The 16,928-nt window shown below is 37.6% G+C and overlaps 1 protein-coding gene across 5 annotated transcripts in view; it reads left to right on the top strand.

Annotated features, from left to right (window-relative positions):
• Window positions 1-16,928, top strand: part of lrba (LPS-responsive vesicle trafficking, beach and anchor containing) — a 276,852-nt gene that overhangs the window by 72,606 nt on the left and 187,318 nt on the right. For all 5 annotated transcript variants that reach the window (XM_067404564.1, XM_067404565.1, XM_067404567.1 and 2 more), the window contains 8 exons: window positions 7,103-8,422; window positions 8,583-8,758; window positions 9,636-9,789; window positions 10,641-10,821; window positions 14,634-14,755; window positions 15,130-15,237; window positions 15,742-15,883; window positions 16,014-16,359. In XM_067404564.1, the coding sequence (XP_067260665.1) occupies window positions 7,103-8,422; window positions 8,583-8,758; window positions 9,636-9,789; window positions 10,641-10,821; window positions 14,634-14,755; window positions 15,130-15,237; window positions 15,742-15,883; window positions 16,014-16,359 (2,549 nt within the window). The remainder of the gene's footprint in view (window positions 1-7,102; window positions 8,423-8,582; window positions 8,759-9,635; window positions 9,790-10,640; window positions 10,822-14,633; window positions 14,756-15,129; window positions 15,238-15,741; window positions 15,884-16,013; window positions 16,360-16,928) is intronic.

Raw genomic sequence — 16,928 nt, 5'->3', positions numbered from 1 at the left:
AAAGGTTGTAACAATTTTTTTCATAACAATCTTTACTATCAATTTTGATCAATTGAATGCACCCTTGTGGAAAAATAGTATTCATTTATTTAAAAAAAAAAAAAAAAAAAAAATCTTACTAACCCTAAACTTTAGAATGGTAATGTACAAATTGCAACCGATAGTATGCCATGTAATATGCTATATAACAAAAATTATTTAATATAAACATAGATATCATAATATTGGTTGCTTGATGATATTGTAGTGTTCCGTATGCCTTTAATCCAGAAAACATGCAGACATCAAATTAAAATGGAACCAAAAGTTTGCCTCCTCGTTCCAAAAGTGCTTTTCTATTTCTGGTGTCTCTTGCCATCACTCTGTCTCCTTCCTTTCTTCAACACTGACTGTACTCTTGCATTTGGTTCCTTCTCTCATTGCCTCTTTCTCTCCTGCGCTAAGACTCTGTCTCAGCATTAATCCACTGGCTTCTCACTGCAGAAACCTGACTGTTATTGCGCTCTATAATCAACTAGACTTCTCAGATTATTATCTGTATTTCCCTCCACTGCCAACCCCTCTGTTCATACTTTTATTTACAGATGGAATTGCCTTCTTAATGTTTTTGAAAGCTCTCAGTTTTCTGAGCTTTCTAGCTTTAGAAATGTCTATTTTAAGATGCTCTATTGATATTGTAATATGGACAAGGTTCCAAGCGTAGTGAAGTCATTTGGTGTCAGACTGTGGTTTTGGGCACCAGCTTCTGGCACTCCTCCATTTATACACTCTGCATGTGTTCTTGTCACTGGCCACTTGGGGGCGCAGCTGTGCCATATAGTGAGATGTGTAGGAATATGGATATCTGTAGTGCTCAGAGTGCTTATTCATCCGAATATGCAGCCTTATTATAGCCTCAGATTCACTTCAAGTGTGTCATTTCTGTGGTACTAGTATAACCAAATGAAATCACAAAAATTAAGGTTGTTTTCAAACAGATTTCCCAAACACTTCATGTCTTCCATTGGATGGACAAACAGCCGCGACGGACTTAGGCCGGGGGTGCTACTGTATATCAGGGTGGTCAGAATGCTCAAATAAACATCTTGAAACGTGTGTCTTGATGGCACCGCAGAGCCGCAGTGGTTAAAGGGAATTTTCAGGGAAATCAATATGAGTAAATTGTACAAAATAAACTATAAATAAGAGGGGCCCAAAGCAGGGCCTGCAGGCTAAAATATGCCTGTGATCTGAACCTTTTATTTGGCCAACCGTTTGCTTTATTTTTGCATTGAAATGTAGAGAATGTAAGTGAATTTAATAAAAAATACATATATTTTAATAAAATAAAGTCACAGTTTTAGCTCATCATAGTAAAACATTTGGGCACCTCTGCTATAAATGATTAATTGCCAGATGTCTCTGCATTATTACGCACTCATAATTGAGATTGAAGTAATTTTATTTATTAATGTTTTTATTGCAAATTATACATTTTAACTGAGAAAGATGCACACACACAGAAAATAAAAACATTATTATTTAAGACATTATTTATGATATTTCATAAAAAATGCGTGATGTTCAAATTGGTTGCTGAAATTTCTCAAAATTGTTTTAGTAATATATTTTGCAAATTACAACTCATCTATCTGTAATTTACTCATTTCATATAAAACAGTCCTAAACAAACAAAGGTTAATTACTTTTATGTTTATTCATTTCAGCCATTTTATCCATAATGACATACAAATGAGAATAATACCAGTGGAAGTGATTAATTCAAAAGAAAGAAAAGAAAGAAAAAAATAACAGAAGTTTTGCTACCGGACCTAATTCAAAATGATGATGAAATGCAGATACAAATTATTATGAGGATAAATGATAGTAATACATGTAGAGATACCTCTTAAAAATAAACATTAAAATAAAGTTTATTCTTCTCACTCACACCCCGCAGTTAATTGTCACATACATGATACACAGTAAATTAAAATGTAATCTGTGGGTGGATTTAGCAGCGTAAAAGGATTGCAGCATGCAAACATGTTTTATTTGAATTTGCTTGCATTCCTAAAGTAGCTCACTGCTGAGGCAAGTGCACACAAATTGATCATTCCCCTTCCTATGGGTCAAGCCTCTAATTGCTTTTTTTTGCGCTATAATTGCACAAGATTAATGCAGGTAAGGTCCTGTTCTGTTTACACCGTCTCTGCTCTGATCTAAAAACAGAAAAGGGGGTCGTGCGTATAAACTGGAAAGGTGCAGCAGTGCAGAGCTAGAGAGATACGTGCATCTGCTGAGGGGAAAAAAAAATCTAAAGAAACTCAATTGCAATTTTATTGTCCGGTGTGATAGATTTCCTGCCAACTCTGGAGTAGGAGAGCTGTTTGTCACTGTAGCTCTCCCTTTCAGCTGCAGGGGCTGGCTGACTCTGTGTGTGTGTGTGTGTGTGTGTGTGTGTGTGTGTGTGTGTGTGTGTGTGTGTGTGTGTGTGTGTGTGTGTGTGTGTGTGAGAGAGAAAGAAAGAGAGACATTGTGTGTGAAATAGAAATTGTGCGTGTTTGCATATTAGAAATGTATATGTGAATCTATGCATGGTTTTTAGGTTATAGTATTCAAGGTCTCCGGATCCCCATGTTTGAACACATTTAATATTCATCTCAAATGGCCTTGGCAATCATTAGAACAAGTCCTCATAAATTCAACCAGTCTTTTGGGAACCCCCTGGTAAATAAATACATGCTCTTGGGCAGACATATATTTAGACAAGTATGTAAAGTTTTTTTTATTTCTTTCACAATTCAATTGTATTTCCAGCTCACTATAGAATAACGGCCGTCATTGAGTAAACTTAATATGACATGAACATTTATATTTCTAAGTTTGAGTTCACACACACACACACACACACACACACACACACACACACACACACACACACACACACATACTTATTCTGTGACAAATTTACAATATGTAATTTTTTTTTTTTTTTTTTTAAGTTGTGTACACTGTACATTTTGGGACTTTTTATTTAGAAAACAAAAAGGTTCTGTCTACAAAATCAGATGGAAGCAAAAACTGTTCTCAAAACTGTTCAGAATGTAGATACCTTATAATTCCAAGGGGACGACATGTTGCTTTTACCATCTTGTTTTTTTTCTTCTTTTTTTGCCTTAGTTTTTATATTTTTTAAATCTTAGGTGATCTACTTAAAACATACTCTTAAAAGAAACTCTTTAGCAAGTGTGCTGTTATCTGATCGTTGCTTGATTGCGTTTTACCGAGCATGAGCGTGTCAAAGGAGATGAAGTCTCCTCTCCAGCCAGCTCATTGTGGGCAGACAGATGTTTCTGCAGATGGGCCTGCTGACACCACAGCTTACCCAAGGTGCCCCTGTCCCAGCACTGCACATAAATGAGACTCAGCTCCACACAGTTACTGTAGGGACAGTTTTCTGCTGGAAGTGATCACCTTGTGAAAGACTTGGTGCCCTTCATGTTTTCGTAGTCAGCACTCTTCTGTTCCACTGTAAGGAACATCTTAATAGCTGAAGGAGATGTTGTAATGCTCCTGAAAAAGTGGCTGCTCCCCTGGAGCCTTTAGTTTCTTTCTAGAATGCCTAGAATAAGAGTTCTGTGACGTTCTCTGGGGCATCACACTATGCTTTTGTGTTCTCCAAGAGAAGGAGAAAGTGTCCTGGAGAAAGGTCATCAATTGGTTACAATGCATTTATTTCTCAAATTTTTGGAGTACAGCACATTATTGCAGCATCTCCACATTTTTTTGAGAGACTCTGTAACTCTGTAAAGAATAAAGCAATAATCCTGAAACACATTGTATTTTAAAGTAAATAATGAAATAAAGAATATTTATACCTTCAAAATTTGGATTCATATAATACCATGATGGAACACTGTATTTTGTAGTTAACTTTACCTATACTGCATGCCTCTATTAATGTTCCTCCACCATTTTTGGGTTCTTGCAAGTAAAGACACTTACAATATATTTAATAGTAAGACTTCTTATTCTTCTTATACCCTGCAGCTATATATGATAAACAAATGTTCATCAAAGTAATTTTTTAATTAACTGCTATGAATACATAAATTAGAGTGTAGTAAAGCTTATAATATAATATAATATAATATAATATAATATAATATAATATAATATAATATAATATAATATAATATAATATAATATAATATAATATAATTGTCTACTCCTTCAAGTTTGACATTACCAGGAGTTTATTTCCTAAACTTTAACACTAAAATACTGTTAGCTATCAAGAAGTAGAAAGAAATCGCTTGACTTTATTGACAATAGTGAGATTCTGGGCCTGATGGAGATGTTGGAAGGAATGACCTGCCTAAAAACGTCAAGGCTATTCTGTGTTGTCATGAAGTTGCTTATCGTGCTGGACAACAGCAATACTATGGATTTAGAAGACAATGGATTCCAGTATTGGGACATTGCTTGTAAAGATAGAGGCATGCCTGCAGCCAGTCTGTATTGAATAAACTCATAGGCTGGCAAGCAAACTGGCTTTAGGACATGGATAACATTGACTGTTTAAAGACATTGACATTGATAAACCATTCACTTTCATGACATTCATTTTGCAGGCTTATCGTACAAGCAAAGTTTAAATAATTTTTGAGGTAGTGTTTTATGACCGTCCTTTTTATTTTATTTAGCGGTCTTAATGTCAAAGATGATCATCCTTTTCCTCCTAGTATTTTTGTAAAATAACATTGTTTTAGTTCATTTTTTTTCTTGTTGTAAGAATAAGCATAGTGAGAGAAATGGTAAAAAATAATTCATATAATTTTATAAATTCATATAAATGAATTTAAAAAAAAAATATGCTAATGGATCAAGATAAAATGCACATACAGTCTTGGTACATTATGCAGTTTTGCTTCTCAGGTACTTTTTAACTGGGAAAACAAGAGAGCCATTCTGCTTGTCTGTCTTTCTTGAGTCTTTCTCTGTGTACCTTTATTCCACACTCATGCAGACAGCTGTGAGAATATCGAAGAGGGAAAAAAGAAAACTACAGTAACGGTGTCTTTTGGACTGAAGAGAAGGGATTCAGTCTGCTGACCACATTGATTTTTGCAGGAATGGAATCGCATTTAGCTAATCCAATTAGAGCATTCTCAGGGTCCCTATTTCCCCTTTGTTTTGCGGTTACTCACTATCTATTGATCTAAATGGGGCTCCCTACTGGCCCTACTGTGAGAGTCTGTGGCCGACTGCTCCCTGCTGATCTAAGATCAGTGATTTTAGCACTGTTACGGTCTGTTGCTGAGCTTGCAGTCTGATTGCTGCAAGTTCAGCTGGATCATCACCGTCTGATGCTGGGTGAATCTTCCCTTATAGACTTAAGGATTGAGTATGTACATGTATGTATTTATTCAAGCTTTCACATTTAGGATTTTTTTTAAAGGTAAAGTGCAAATTTGATTAAATAGAAATTCAAGTAATTATTGATTTTTGTATCATTTTTTGTAGTATTGTAAAACGCTGTCTTCTACTTTATTACTTAAGGATTTACTCTTACAGGTTAAGTTCAGTTTTTAGTATATAGAAATAAAATGAATTATTGGTATTTTTCTAACAATCCATTTGAAAATAGATTAGCATTAAGTTGTAGATTTGGCAACCAAACACCCTGGTCATACAAAGCTTGCTGTCACATTATGAAGCCTGCACTGTATTCTTAGATGAATTGTAGCTTTTCCCATGCCCCACGTCTAAAGAGCTGACCGGATTTAAATTAGATCAGATTAAAACTGATGTCTAGCCCACCCGGTGGCATACAGACTACATTTCAAAACCACATTTCTATAGTTACCCCCTTTCCAGAGTAACTTTATCTCCATAACACACCAAGGGCTCACATGTACTGAATGCCGGTTATAGTAAGGTAAGTAATGCTTTTCGCATGACGTAATACTTTATTGGTAAGATATGCATTGTAGCAGGCTGCCAGACAATGAGGTGCTTTAGTGTACACATGAAGATTTTTTAAACATTTAACAGCGTATAGTATACTTACTGATTCTTGAAGATAATGTCTAACAGGATAATATGGGGCCTCATGTGTAGCTTTTAAACCCTTAGTGGTTTACATAAGTTTTAACTTTCATTTTTCAAATCCTTAAATGCTTCGCAGGCCTTCCAGATATGTTTGGCCATTTATACCATGCACATCCCTTTATTTGGTATCCAGTCACAAAGGAAGGCAACGTTTTCCTGAAAATACAGCGTGTGGATTTAATAGCTAAATTTTAAATGCTGAATTGAGCCCAAACTAGTGATCTTGCTATTCTAAAGAAGAGAGTCAGGAGAGAAAGAAAACTAGCAATGCATTTCAGAGCTGTCCATTCCGAGCAAACAGCCATGGATTACCAGTCAGACCACATGGAAGATTAATGGCCAGGCTTGTAGCAGGCTAATTTAGAACAATAACGGCCAATTAATTACGTATAATAAGGCTTTCTTGCCTAAATGCAAATGCCGGCATTGGTGTGGAAGCTGCAAGTTGTTTCTCATTTCCCCAGTGGTGTGTTTGACTTTCTGTCTGTTGTGTTCGTTTGATAAATTGAGGTGTGTTTTGGTGTGTTCAGACTGTATTTCTGCAGATGCTGTGCACTGACTGCTGCTAATTGCAGTCCTAAACACACATGACTATCTCTCTTTTCTACTGTCCTGATCAGGCTAGTAGTTCAGATTTTTACCTGCCCTATTGACATATTTTCTGGCCTTGATGGGGGAAAAATAATATGTTGTTGTCATTCTTAATTAAGTGCCAGAACCAGAATTATTTTTTAAAAATATAAATATTTTTTACAGGACAAATGAATAACAAATAACATATTTAAAGATAAATAACCTTGAAAGGTAAATTGTTTTTATAAAGGTTATAAAGGTAATAATTATTAATAACCTATAATGTTTATCTACATACATGACACTTGAGAGACATAAATGAAAAAAACACGACATGTTCTCCTGATCCTAGTGTAATGTATACAAAGGCATCACAGAAGTACTTAAAATAAATTAACATTCATCCAAACACTCTTACTGCTTGTTTCATCAGGTCACCTTTGAGCAACACAAAGAGAATCTGGCCCGCATGTTTCTTGAGTACCAGCGGATGGGTTCTGAGGGAGGATCTGAAAGCAGAATCAGAACTATCTCTGGCGCAGAAGATTCTCAGTTCCTTGCCTCGGCCAATGGTGAGCTGCAAGCAGAAGAGACCGCTCCATCAACTGTAATTGAGCTACGCGTGGAGGAGCAGGTCAACGATCAGCCTAGAGACAGTGAGGATATGCGGACCCAGATCCCTGTTACAGTGTCCAACATTCTGGCCAGAGATGAGGAAGAAAGTCAGGCAGACACCGTTGCCACCTCACCAGAGACAGAGGAAGGGAATAAAGATGAACAGGACACTTTGAGAGAACCAGAAAAGGATAATGAAATGAAAAATATGGAAGACAATCAAATGGAGGCTAATATGGATGGAGAACCTGAGAGAGTGGAAAGAGTTGAGGCTGACATCACGATGACTGAAGGTAGAGTTGAAGAGAAGGAGAAATCAGATCTGAGTGTAACAGATGATGCTGACAGTACACAGACTGCAAACGACAAGGATGCCAAAGCCGAAACTGAAGCTGTGAAGATGTCAGATGAAGATGATGGTAAAACAAGCAATACTGAAACTGAACTAAATATTCTGGTACAAGATACAGAGAAAGGACCTGGAGATTCTTCTCCTGAAGCTGTAAAGGAAGCCAAAGTGGAAGAAACCACTGATGCTTCTTCTGAAATTTCGGCCCAACAGGAAACTAGCATGACTGATGCCTCAGACATGAATGAAGATAGCCCTGATGTTTCCTCAGTCAGCAACTTTGTGAAGGTCAGTGATGATAGCACAGAGGAGTCCTCATTTGTTTCAGCTACAGCTGGTGAGACAGATGACCATGGTGTTGAAAAGGAAGTTGATGGAAAGGAGAAAGAAGATAAGCTGGAAACTGAAAAAGATGAGAAGCCAGTGGAAAATGAGAAGGCAGAGGAAACCAAGGATACACCAGCTCCCATGGTGGAGGTTGATTTAAACCAAAGCACCTCCGCCGATGAGACCAAGCTTGACACAGAGGCTACAGAGGGTCATCGTGCTGTTGAGGCAGAACAAGCAGCAGAAGTACGTCCTTCAGATGTACCTGACATGTCTACGGCAGAGGTTAGCCCTAGCACTGAGAGTATTTCACAGGATCCAGGAGCTAACCAAGACACTCTGAAGGCAGCAGGAACTGAGAGCTCAGTGACTAAAACCAAAGAGATTAAAATTGCTAGGCTGGATGTGTCTAGTGTGGCTTCAGACACAGAGAGACTAGAGCTGAAGCACACCTCGACAACAGTAAGTTTTGCAAATTAAAAAACAGAGGAACTTGACCCAGGTTGATACTTAGAGTAATTCACTAAATTTACTGATTATTGGAAATTGAGATTCTCGAAAAATTACTTTTTCATTTGGTCATATAAAACAAATGTTAGAATAATAAATGCCTCTTTTGCAGAACGTGAGCTCAGATCAAGCAGCTGCCTCAAGCCCCTCAGGTCAGGGCAATGAGGGCTCGTCATCGGCACGGTCCACTATGTTCCGTATCCCAGAGTTCAAGTGGTCTCATATGCACCAGCGTCTTCTAACTGACCTGCTGTTCTCCATCGAGACAGATGTGCAGATGTGGAGAAGGTGAGAGGAACACCAAGAACCAAATATCAAATAGGCAAAGGGATAACATATCTCTATCTGTTTATACTGTAGAAAAATGAAAAATATTAGTATTGAGTATTGATTAAAAATCTTTAGGTGCGGTCACATTTAATCAAGTAATCCACATGATCAGGAATTTCATGTGAGGGCAAAGGATTTCATACTAGGCCTGTCGCAATAATCAATATATATCGACGTATCACGCAATATACGTACACGACCTGAATAATTTTTTGTGACTCAATATATCGCCCATTATGTTTACATGATAAAGAATGTCACCAACATTTTGCTGATCATGCTGTTATCTGCAGTTCCTACACAGAGCAGTCATTGACAGGTGAAAAAAAGGCATTATTTGAGGCGTTATAGTGTTTTCCTGACAACTACAGACAGTTTGGAAGAACAAGTCTGAATGCTCTCGATTTCAAAGCCGCAATTCACTGTTCTGGTGCAAATATAAATGTCTTTGTTCATACAGACATCTGACTGCTAAGTAGGGTTTGTGTTTTCAGCAATAGTGCACCCTTACTTTACTGAGAAAAGAAGGTCAGGGAAAAATCTGTAAATGGAGAATCTCCATAGTGCCTTTTGTGCTTTTTTTTTTTTTTTTACTTGTTACTTTGCACTTTTGAAGAAATATTTACCATTTATTCAAGTTTTTTATTTAGGATATTACATTTTTTGATCCTTCATTTCCATGATCTTAGAGTTTGGGAAAGGTGATTTTTTAAATACATTTTTTTTTTTTTTTTTTTATGTCATCATAAAGTCAAATGTGGTATTGTTTGTAATTACCCTTCTGCTGCCTCAGTAGCAAATGTTTCATAACTGATTTTCTCACTTCTCTCCACAGTCATTCGACTAAGACAGTTATGGACTTTGTGAACAGCAGTGAGAATGTGGTGTTTGTGCACAACACCGTCCATCTCGTCTCTCAGGTGGTGGACAACCTCATCATGGCCTGTGGAGGAATCCTTCCTCTGCTGTCTGCAGCCACCTCCTCTTCGGTTAGTATGTGTGTATGTCTCAGACCCCCTGTCTACACCCGAAGCCAGCAGTATGTCTCTTTGCATCAAAAGCAAATTGAACCAATTATAATCAGTGATACTGTCTACATGGGATAGTTTGGCCTAGCTCCACACGCATACAGTAACCGGATGCCCTGTTCTATCCTCAAGCTTTTCCAGTGTGGTGCAGTCATGTCCTTTTTACACACGATTTAACACTCTTTCCTTGCCTTGACTTATTTCAGTCACACTAATCAAGTTAGTCCACAGTACTTGTCTGACTTCTTCCTTTATATGTTGCACATCAGTTTGGCAATTTTCAAGAAGTGAGCAGAAAGATCAGCAGATTTCTGCAGTGTTCCACCTGCTATTCATGAAATTCTACATCTCCTGCCCTTTCTCTTGATTGCGCTCACAAACTCACAAAGCGCTATTTTGCTAAGCAACAGTGAATAGCGAGAATAATTTGTATAATTCTGCTGTTTTTTTATGCATTGGTCTAAACGGACAAATCATGTGAAAATCAAACCAAATTTCTGCAGATTTTGCCTCACAATCAACATAGGAAATGTGGTATTCCATGCCATTCACTGCATCAAAGTAAAAGTCAGCGAGAACCCCTAACACATCTCTTTATATAGAAGAGAGTGTGCCGACCCTTCTTATTGTTTATCATTTACGTTACTTTAATGATGGTGAGTAATTTAATTACAATAGCTGTGTAGCATAATGAAATGTGAAGGTGATGATAAAGGTGACCATCAGTGCATTAAGGAGATTTAATTGAAGATAGTGCTCATGATGAAGACTGCAGTTACAGTAATGATGATGATGATTACACTGTCTTGCAGCATGAGTTGGAGAATATTGAGCCGTCTCACGGTTTGGCTGTGGAGGCGTCACTGATGTTCTTGCAGAGGCTGATCAGTCTCGTGGACGTGCTTATCTTCGCCAGTTCACTCAACTTCACTGAAATCGAAGCAGAGAAGAACATGTCTTCTGGAGGAATCCTAAGACAATGCCTACGTCTGGGTAAATCTCTTATTTCTGGTGTTTGCTAAAGCCCAAAGTATACTTCCTTTGTCCATGTTTTGCTGTAGCTCGCAGACAGTCTATGTGACATAATTTTCGTCATCAGCACAGTCTGCGCACATTGTCCATGTGCATCCTGATTTTTGTGCCTGGGCGTACAACAGCGCATGTACTGTATGAGTTATTTGAGTGCTTGAAAAGACAGCTCCACTAGGTAGGTGCACAAGCCATGTGTGTTCATTCACACTCACCGTCGATGGAGTATACTATGAAATGCTTGCACGCAGAGATGGAGGAAACAGAAAATGAAGAATACAAAGTTTCTTTCTGGCCATTTCTCATTTTCTCTAAGTTTGGGGCCAGTAAGATAAAAAAAAAAAAAGATAAAAAGAATCTGATAATAATAAGACATTTTACTGAACACAATCAGCCAATTAGAATAATTTCTGAAGGATCATGACTCTAAAGACTGGAGTCATATCTGCTGAAAATTCAGTTTTTAACTATAAAATAATAAATTATATTAATAAATTAATAAATTTCAAATTATATTAAAAAAGAAAACAATGATTTTAAATTGTAATAATGTTTAACAGTTCTACTGTTTTTTGCAGCCTTGGTGAGCATAAGCAAAATCTTATGTCTCATGAACTTGTGTACAGTATGTGTCCCTAAAACAATGCCTGATCTCTTTTTCTGCTCTGCTCACTCACTGTTTGTTCTTCCCACTTTTTCATCCGTCCATCATTTTGAAATAATGTCCTGCCCTTATTTTTTTTCTTAACCTGTTTCTCTTTCGCACTTTCAGCCACTTTTCAGTTTTATTTTATTTTTATTTTTTTTCACTTAAATTCAGCCTCACTGCTTCATGGGGAATCAACCTGCAATTTATTTTAATAGAGTTTGATGTTAGCATGTTGATAAGCTAAACGTCTGGAGCACTGAGGCAGCTCACTAGGTTTTGGAGCACAGCCCTTTTTGCTCATTGAATTCTCACTATTGGTTCATTTGGTAGAGGTAATAACTGCCTTTACCTTGCATCTCCACCCTGCTCTCTCTCTCTGTTTTGTGTGAGTTTTTTTGATAGTGTTATTATAAGCTCTCCACACTGCAGTGCTCTAAAATGACGACCGTCACCAGGCCATTGACTGTAATGGCTGTTTTGTAGCCTGAGGCACCACCTCCTTTATGTGTCTATGTATCACAAACTGTACTGCAGCGTTATAGAGCCCATAACAGAAATCCAGCCGTTCAGACTGGTTACATTATTCATTCTCTCTCTCTCACACACACACAACACACAACACACAAACACTCTACATGAACCTCCCTGATGCTATCTAGACACCATCAAACATCCCTCTCCTCTAAATATAACACTTTTCCACTCTACTACCCCTCCGCTTTGCCACATCGGCTCTCTCTCCCATTTAACCCCCAAACCCACTGAACAAAATGGCCGGCGTGTTAAATCGACTCACCAGTATACAGCAAAGGCAGGGTGGAGCTTCCTGATTGGTGGAGTGAGAGAAACTGAAGCCTGTTTTTAGGAGGGCTAAAGTATAAAATGAATATTTGATGAGGTCTGCCTGTGTGTAATCTGATTTGGGATCTGTAACAAGGTTTTGCCCGCCATCTCTCCTTCTATAGCTCTCTTTCTCTCTTTCGCTTGCTCTTTCGTTCAAATGACTAGAACGTCTAATGGAAAAAGCTGGTCTTTCCAGTGCTGGAATAATACCTTTAATCTAAGCATTTTGGAGTTTACATTTGTCAGTTGTCAAGGTATGAGAGGATAGAGGGTTGAATAGAGTCATACACATGCACAGTCACGCACACACATTGTGCAGCACAAACTCAAACTCATGTGCAGTACATTAAAATGAAAACGCACACACATGCACCATACTGATCTTACATATAGCATGCAATACATCAAATTAAATGCAGTAAGAGGATTTTTCTGCACCATGGTGGTGGGAAGCCGGCCAAAATGATTAAACACAGAATAAGCAACGTCATCTATTTTGCAAACCTCATACAGTTTAATGTGTTTTTCTTTTTCAACTCTATACGACTGTTTTTTCTTAGAGAAGAACTATTTAGCAGCATGTTTCAGTGTTTTTGTATTGTTGTTCATTTGTTAATTCATATCACATTTTATGCTTACATGCTATTTTTAGTGTTGCGGCCAGCATTTAATATTTAATTTTGCAGGCTCATTTAGATTACATTTGCCATTATCTAACACTCAATTAAATCTATCTATCTATCTATCTATCTATCTATCTATCTATCTATCTATCTATCTATCTGTCTGTCTGTCTGTCTGTCTGTCTGTCTGTCTGTCTGTCTGTCTGTCTGTCTGTCTGTCTGTCTGTCTGTCTGTCTGTCTGTCTGTCTGTCTGTCTGTCTGTCTGTCTGTCTGTCTGTCTGTCTGTCTGTCTGTCTGTCTGTCTGTCTGTCTGTCTGTCTGTCTGTCTGTCTGTCTGTCTGTCTGTCTGTCTGTCTGTCTGTCTGTCTGTGTCTTTTACTTCTAGTGCATTTAGACAAAATAGTTATAATAAAATTAGTATACTTTTTAATACTGCCAATTTATAGATTATCATCTATGACATGAAAGAAAGCATTGGTTATCGGTATATTAAAGAATTTTAATATTGATGCATCTCTAATGCATACTTTTTTGAACAAAGCCCTCAACCTACAGTAACGTTCCAATGTTATTTTTATAACATTTTTAAAGTTTCCTTTGCTCACCACTATTATGCATTTATTTGATAAAAAAATACAGAAAAAATAGTAATGTTATGTAATATTATTACAATTTAAAATAACTGTTTTCTATTTTAATATATTTTAAATGTAATTTATTGCTTTGATGTCACAGCTGAATTTTCAGCAGCCATTTCTCCAGTCTTCAGTGTCACGTGATCAGAAATCATTCTTATATGCTGATTTCTTATCAATGTCAAAAACAGTTGTGCTGCTTAATATATTTGTGGAAACTGTGATGCAATTTTTCAGGATTGCTTGACGAATAGAAAGTTTGAAAGAGTAGCATTTATTTAAAATAATTTTTTTGTAACATTGTAAAAGTTTTTATTGTCACTTTTGATCAATTTGTGTCCTTGCTGAATCAAAGTGTTCATTTCTTAAAAAAAAAATAAAAAATCTTACTCACCCAAAACTTGAACACTGAACACTAGTGTTGTTTAACTTATCCTACACCATTTGTGCTCCAGACAGGCATGATACCATGATACCTTGAGGAGAGGTGTGCTATTACTTTTCTAGGCGATCAGATTTACGACAATCTTCCAGGTGGACGTTAAAACATCCCTTAGACTTGCACATTAAAGGAGGAACCCGAGCCATATCTAGCTTTTGAAATATCATAGAGACTTATGGGTGGGCTTTTTTGACTCTGACAGTAAGCAACCACATTTTAACCACCTGCGATGCCCTAGAAACCATGCAGAACACCCCAGCAACTACATAGCAACAAACAAAACACTGATAGCTGCTTAGAAATGTACATATTTTTCAAAACTTTAATTTTATATCATATACTTGTGGCTGCAGTTTTCACTGGTTCACTCATAAGGTGGTATTATGGCCCCATAAGGCCCTTTTTCATCATCATGCTATGACCTTCTCATGTGTCATGTTACTTTTAGTCTATATATCTTTTCATTCTGGTACCCTTTCATCTCTATGACGTTGTCTTTTCCCTGTGTTTCTACCTCTCAGTTGCGCTCCCTCACAGTCTCTCTCTGTCTGTCCTTCTCTCATACACTCTTTCTCCCCCTCAGTGTGTGCGATGGCTGTGAGAAACTGTCTGGAATGTCAGCAGCACACCCTGGGTAAGTCTGGTGCAGAGAGCAGCCGTGGACAGCAAAGCCTTCTGGGAGCCGCCAAGTCTATACCAGCACAGGCAAGTTCAACATCATGCCAAGGATACCTCTATCTTGCTCTTTTTCTCTCTCTACTGTCCAGATGGTAATTTTAAATAAGACAGTTCCAGTAATTTTTTTACAGTTCCAGTAAAAAACACTTTTTCTTCCTGAATGTGTTGTGTAACCTACACTCAACAATCACAGCTCATCTATTATTTAGAATCTTTGCAAAACTGTTACATTAATGCCTCAGTGCCTCAGCGCTGTCTAAATGTGGAACAGCAAAACAAAAGACTCCCTAGATTTGACAAAATCCAGCTGATATCAAATATTAGAGCAGTGGGAAGTTTGTCTGTGCTGAGCTGACGGACTGAATGAGACTGAGTGAACTGTGTTTGTGTACGTCTTGCAGAGTCCTGTGGACATTGTGACAGGAGGGATGTCTCCTATCAGAGATTTAGACCGGCTTCTGCAGGACATGGACATCAATCGTCTTCGTGCTGTAGTGTTCAGAGACATAGTGAGTCTCTTCACTCACTACTCATATACAACTACAGCATCTCTTTCATTTAGCTAATGTTTCATTTATTTACTAAACAATAAATAAATAATACTGAAATATTATTACAATTTAAAACAACTGTTTTCTATTAATATATTTTAAAAATGTAATTTATTGATGTTATGGCAGAACTGAATTTTCAGCTGCCATTAGTCCAGTCTTCAGTGTCACATGATCCTACACAAATTATTGTAATATGCTGACTTGGTGCTCAAGACACATTTCTTACTATTATTAATGTTTGAAAACATTGTTATAATATTTTTGTGGAGACTGAATTTTTTTATCAATAAAAAAGTTCAAAACAGCAGCATTTATTTTAAATTATTTTTGTGAACCTTTACTGTCACTTTTGATCAATTTAAAAATCTTACTGTTCCCAAACTTTTATACAGTAGTTTAGCTAATTTGTGAAATATTCTACATGAATTGTAAATTGTTTTGCTGTGTGCTGTGCTTTAGGAGGACAGTAAACAGGCTCAGTTCCTGGCCCTGGCAGTGGTCTACTTCATCTCTGTACTCATGGTATCCAAATATCGAGATATCCTGGAGCCACACAATGACAAAAGACAAGCCCAGCGCTCACAGTCTATCAGGAGCACAGGTGACCACCTGAACTCACAAATATCACTGCTGCAATATTAAACACAGAGAACCTACAGAACAGATAAACATGCATTTCGTGTTTTGAGCAGAGGACTAGTGTTTTTTTTTGTTTGTTTGTTTTTTTTCAGAGAGTGTTCAGTCTGATCTCGAGAACGGTTTGTCTCCTCATCGCCAAGACTCTAGCATTGAGGGTGAGAAGACTTCGGCCATCCCCAGTGATGCTGAGACACGAACCGGCCCGGACGCTGTATCAGAAGCCCTGTCTGCTTTGTCCTCTGAAGTCAGGAGAGGTTCTGAGGTCACTAATAGAGACGGCAAAGGAAAAAACGTCAATGTCAAGGATATTTTGAGAAGTCTCGTTAGCGCACCTTCTGACGACATCATGGTGGACCCCAGCCTTATACCGCCTGGGTTTCTGGGTGCAGTGGGTGATGTCTCCCGTGACCAGTCCGTCCAGTTCCACTCCTTTGACAGGTGAGTTGCCAATAAGAATCAATGTTCACTGGCCAATCCGTGCACACTGATGCAGAGGCTTTGCTAGAGGCACAAAAGCTTATACCCCTGTTTTTTTTTTTGTTGCCTTTTTTTTGTTCTGCCTTCTTGTAAAAAACATGTTTTCTCTTAGAGTGTGCTATGGCAGCGGTCTGTGTGCATTTTATGATGGACACCCACACAGAGTGTTTGACTTCTGCTGTGGAAGTGTGCCGTTCTACACCCAAACAAACAGCCTTACAAAAGCAGAGCCCATCAAAATGGGCCTCAGGAGACACATACACATCCACTTGTCCATTTCTTCACCAGTGGATTTGTGTGTGTGTTAGGGCAGAAATGGTTAATGGAAAAAGAAAAGAACAACAGCAAAAAACCACTACAGTTGTGCTGCTGTTTGTCTCATGTCTAACAAGACCGAAAATATGAATATTAAATTTGCATGATGTTTAGTGTTAAAAACAGAGAACCAAATTTTATTTTATTATTATTTTAAAATTTTTATTATTATTTTCATGACTTTCAGTTGTTAATAGTTCTGAAACTTGTATTAT

The sequence above is a fragment of the Chanodichthys erythropterus genome, chromosome 12, assembly GCF_024489055.1.
Source record: "Chanodichthys erythropterus isolate Z2021 chromosome 12, ASM2448905v1, whole genome shotgun sequence".
NCBI lineage: Eukaryota > Metazoa > Chordata > Actinopteri > Cypriniformes > Xenocyprididae > Chanodichthys > Chanodichthys erythropterus.
This window is presented reverse-complemented; position numbering and strand designations above follow the sequence as displayed.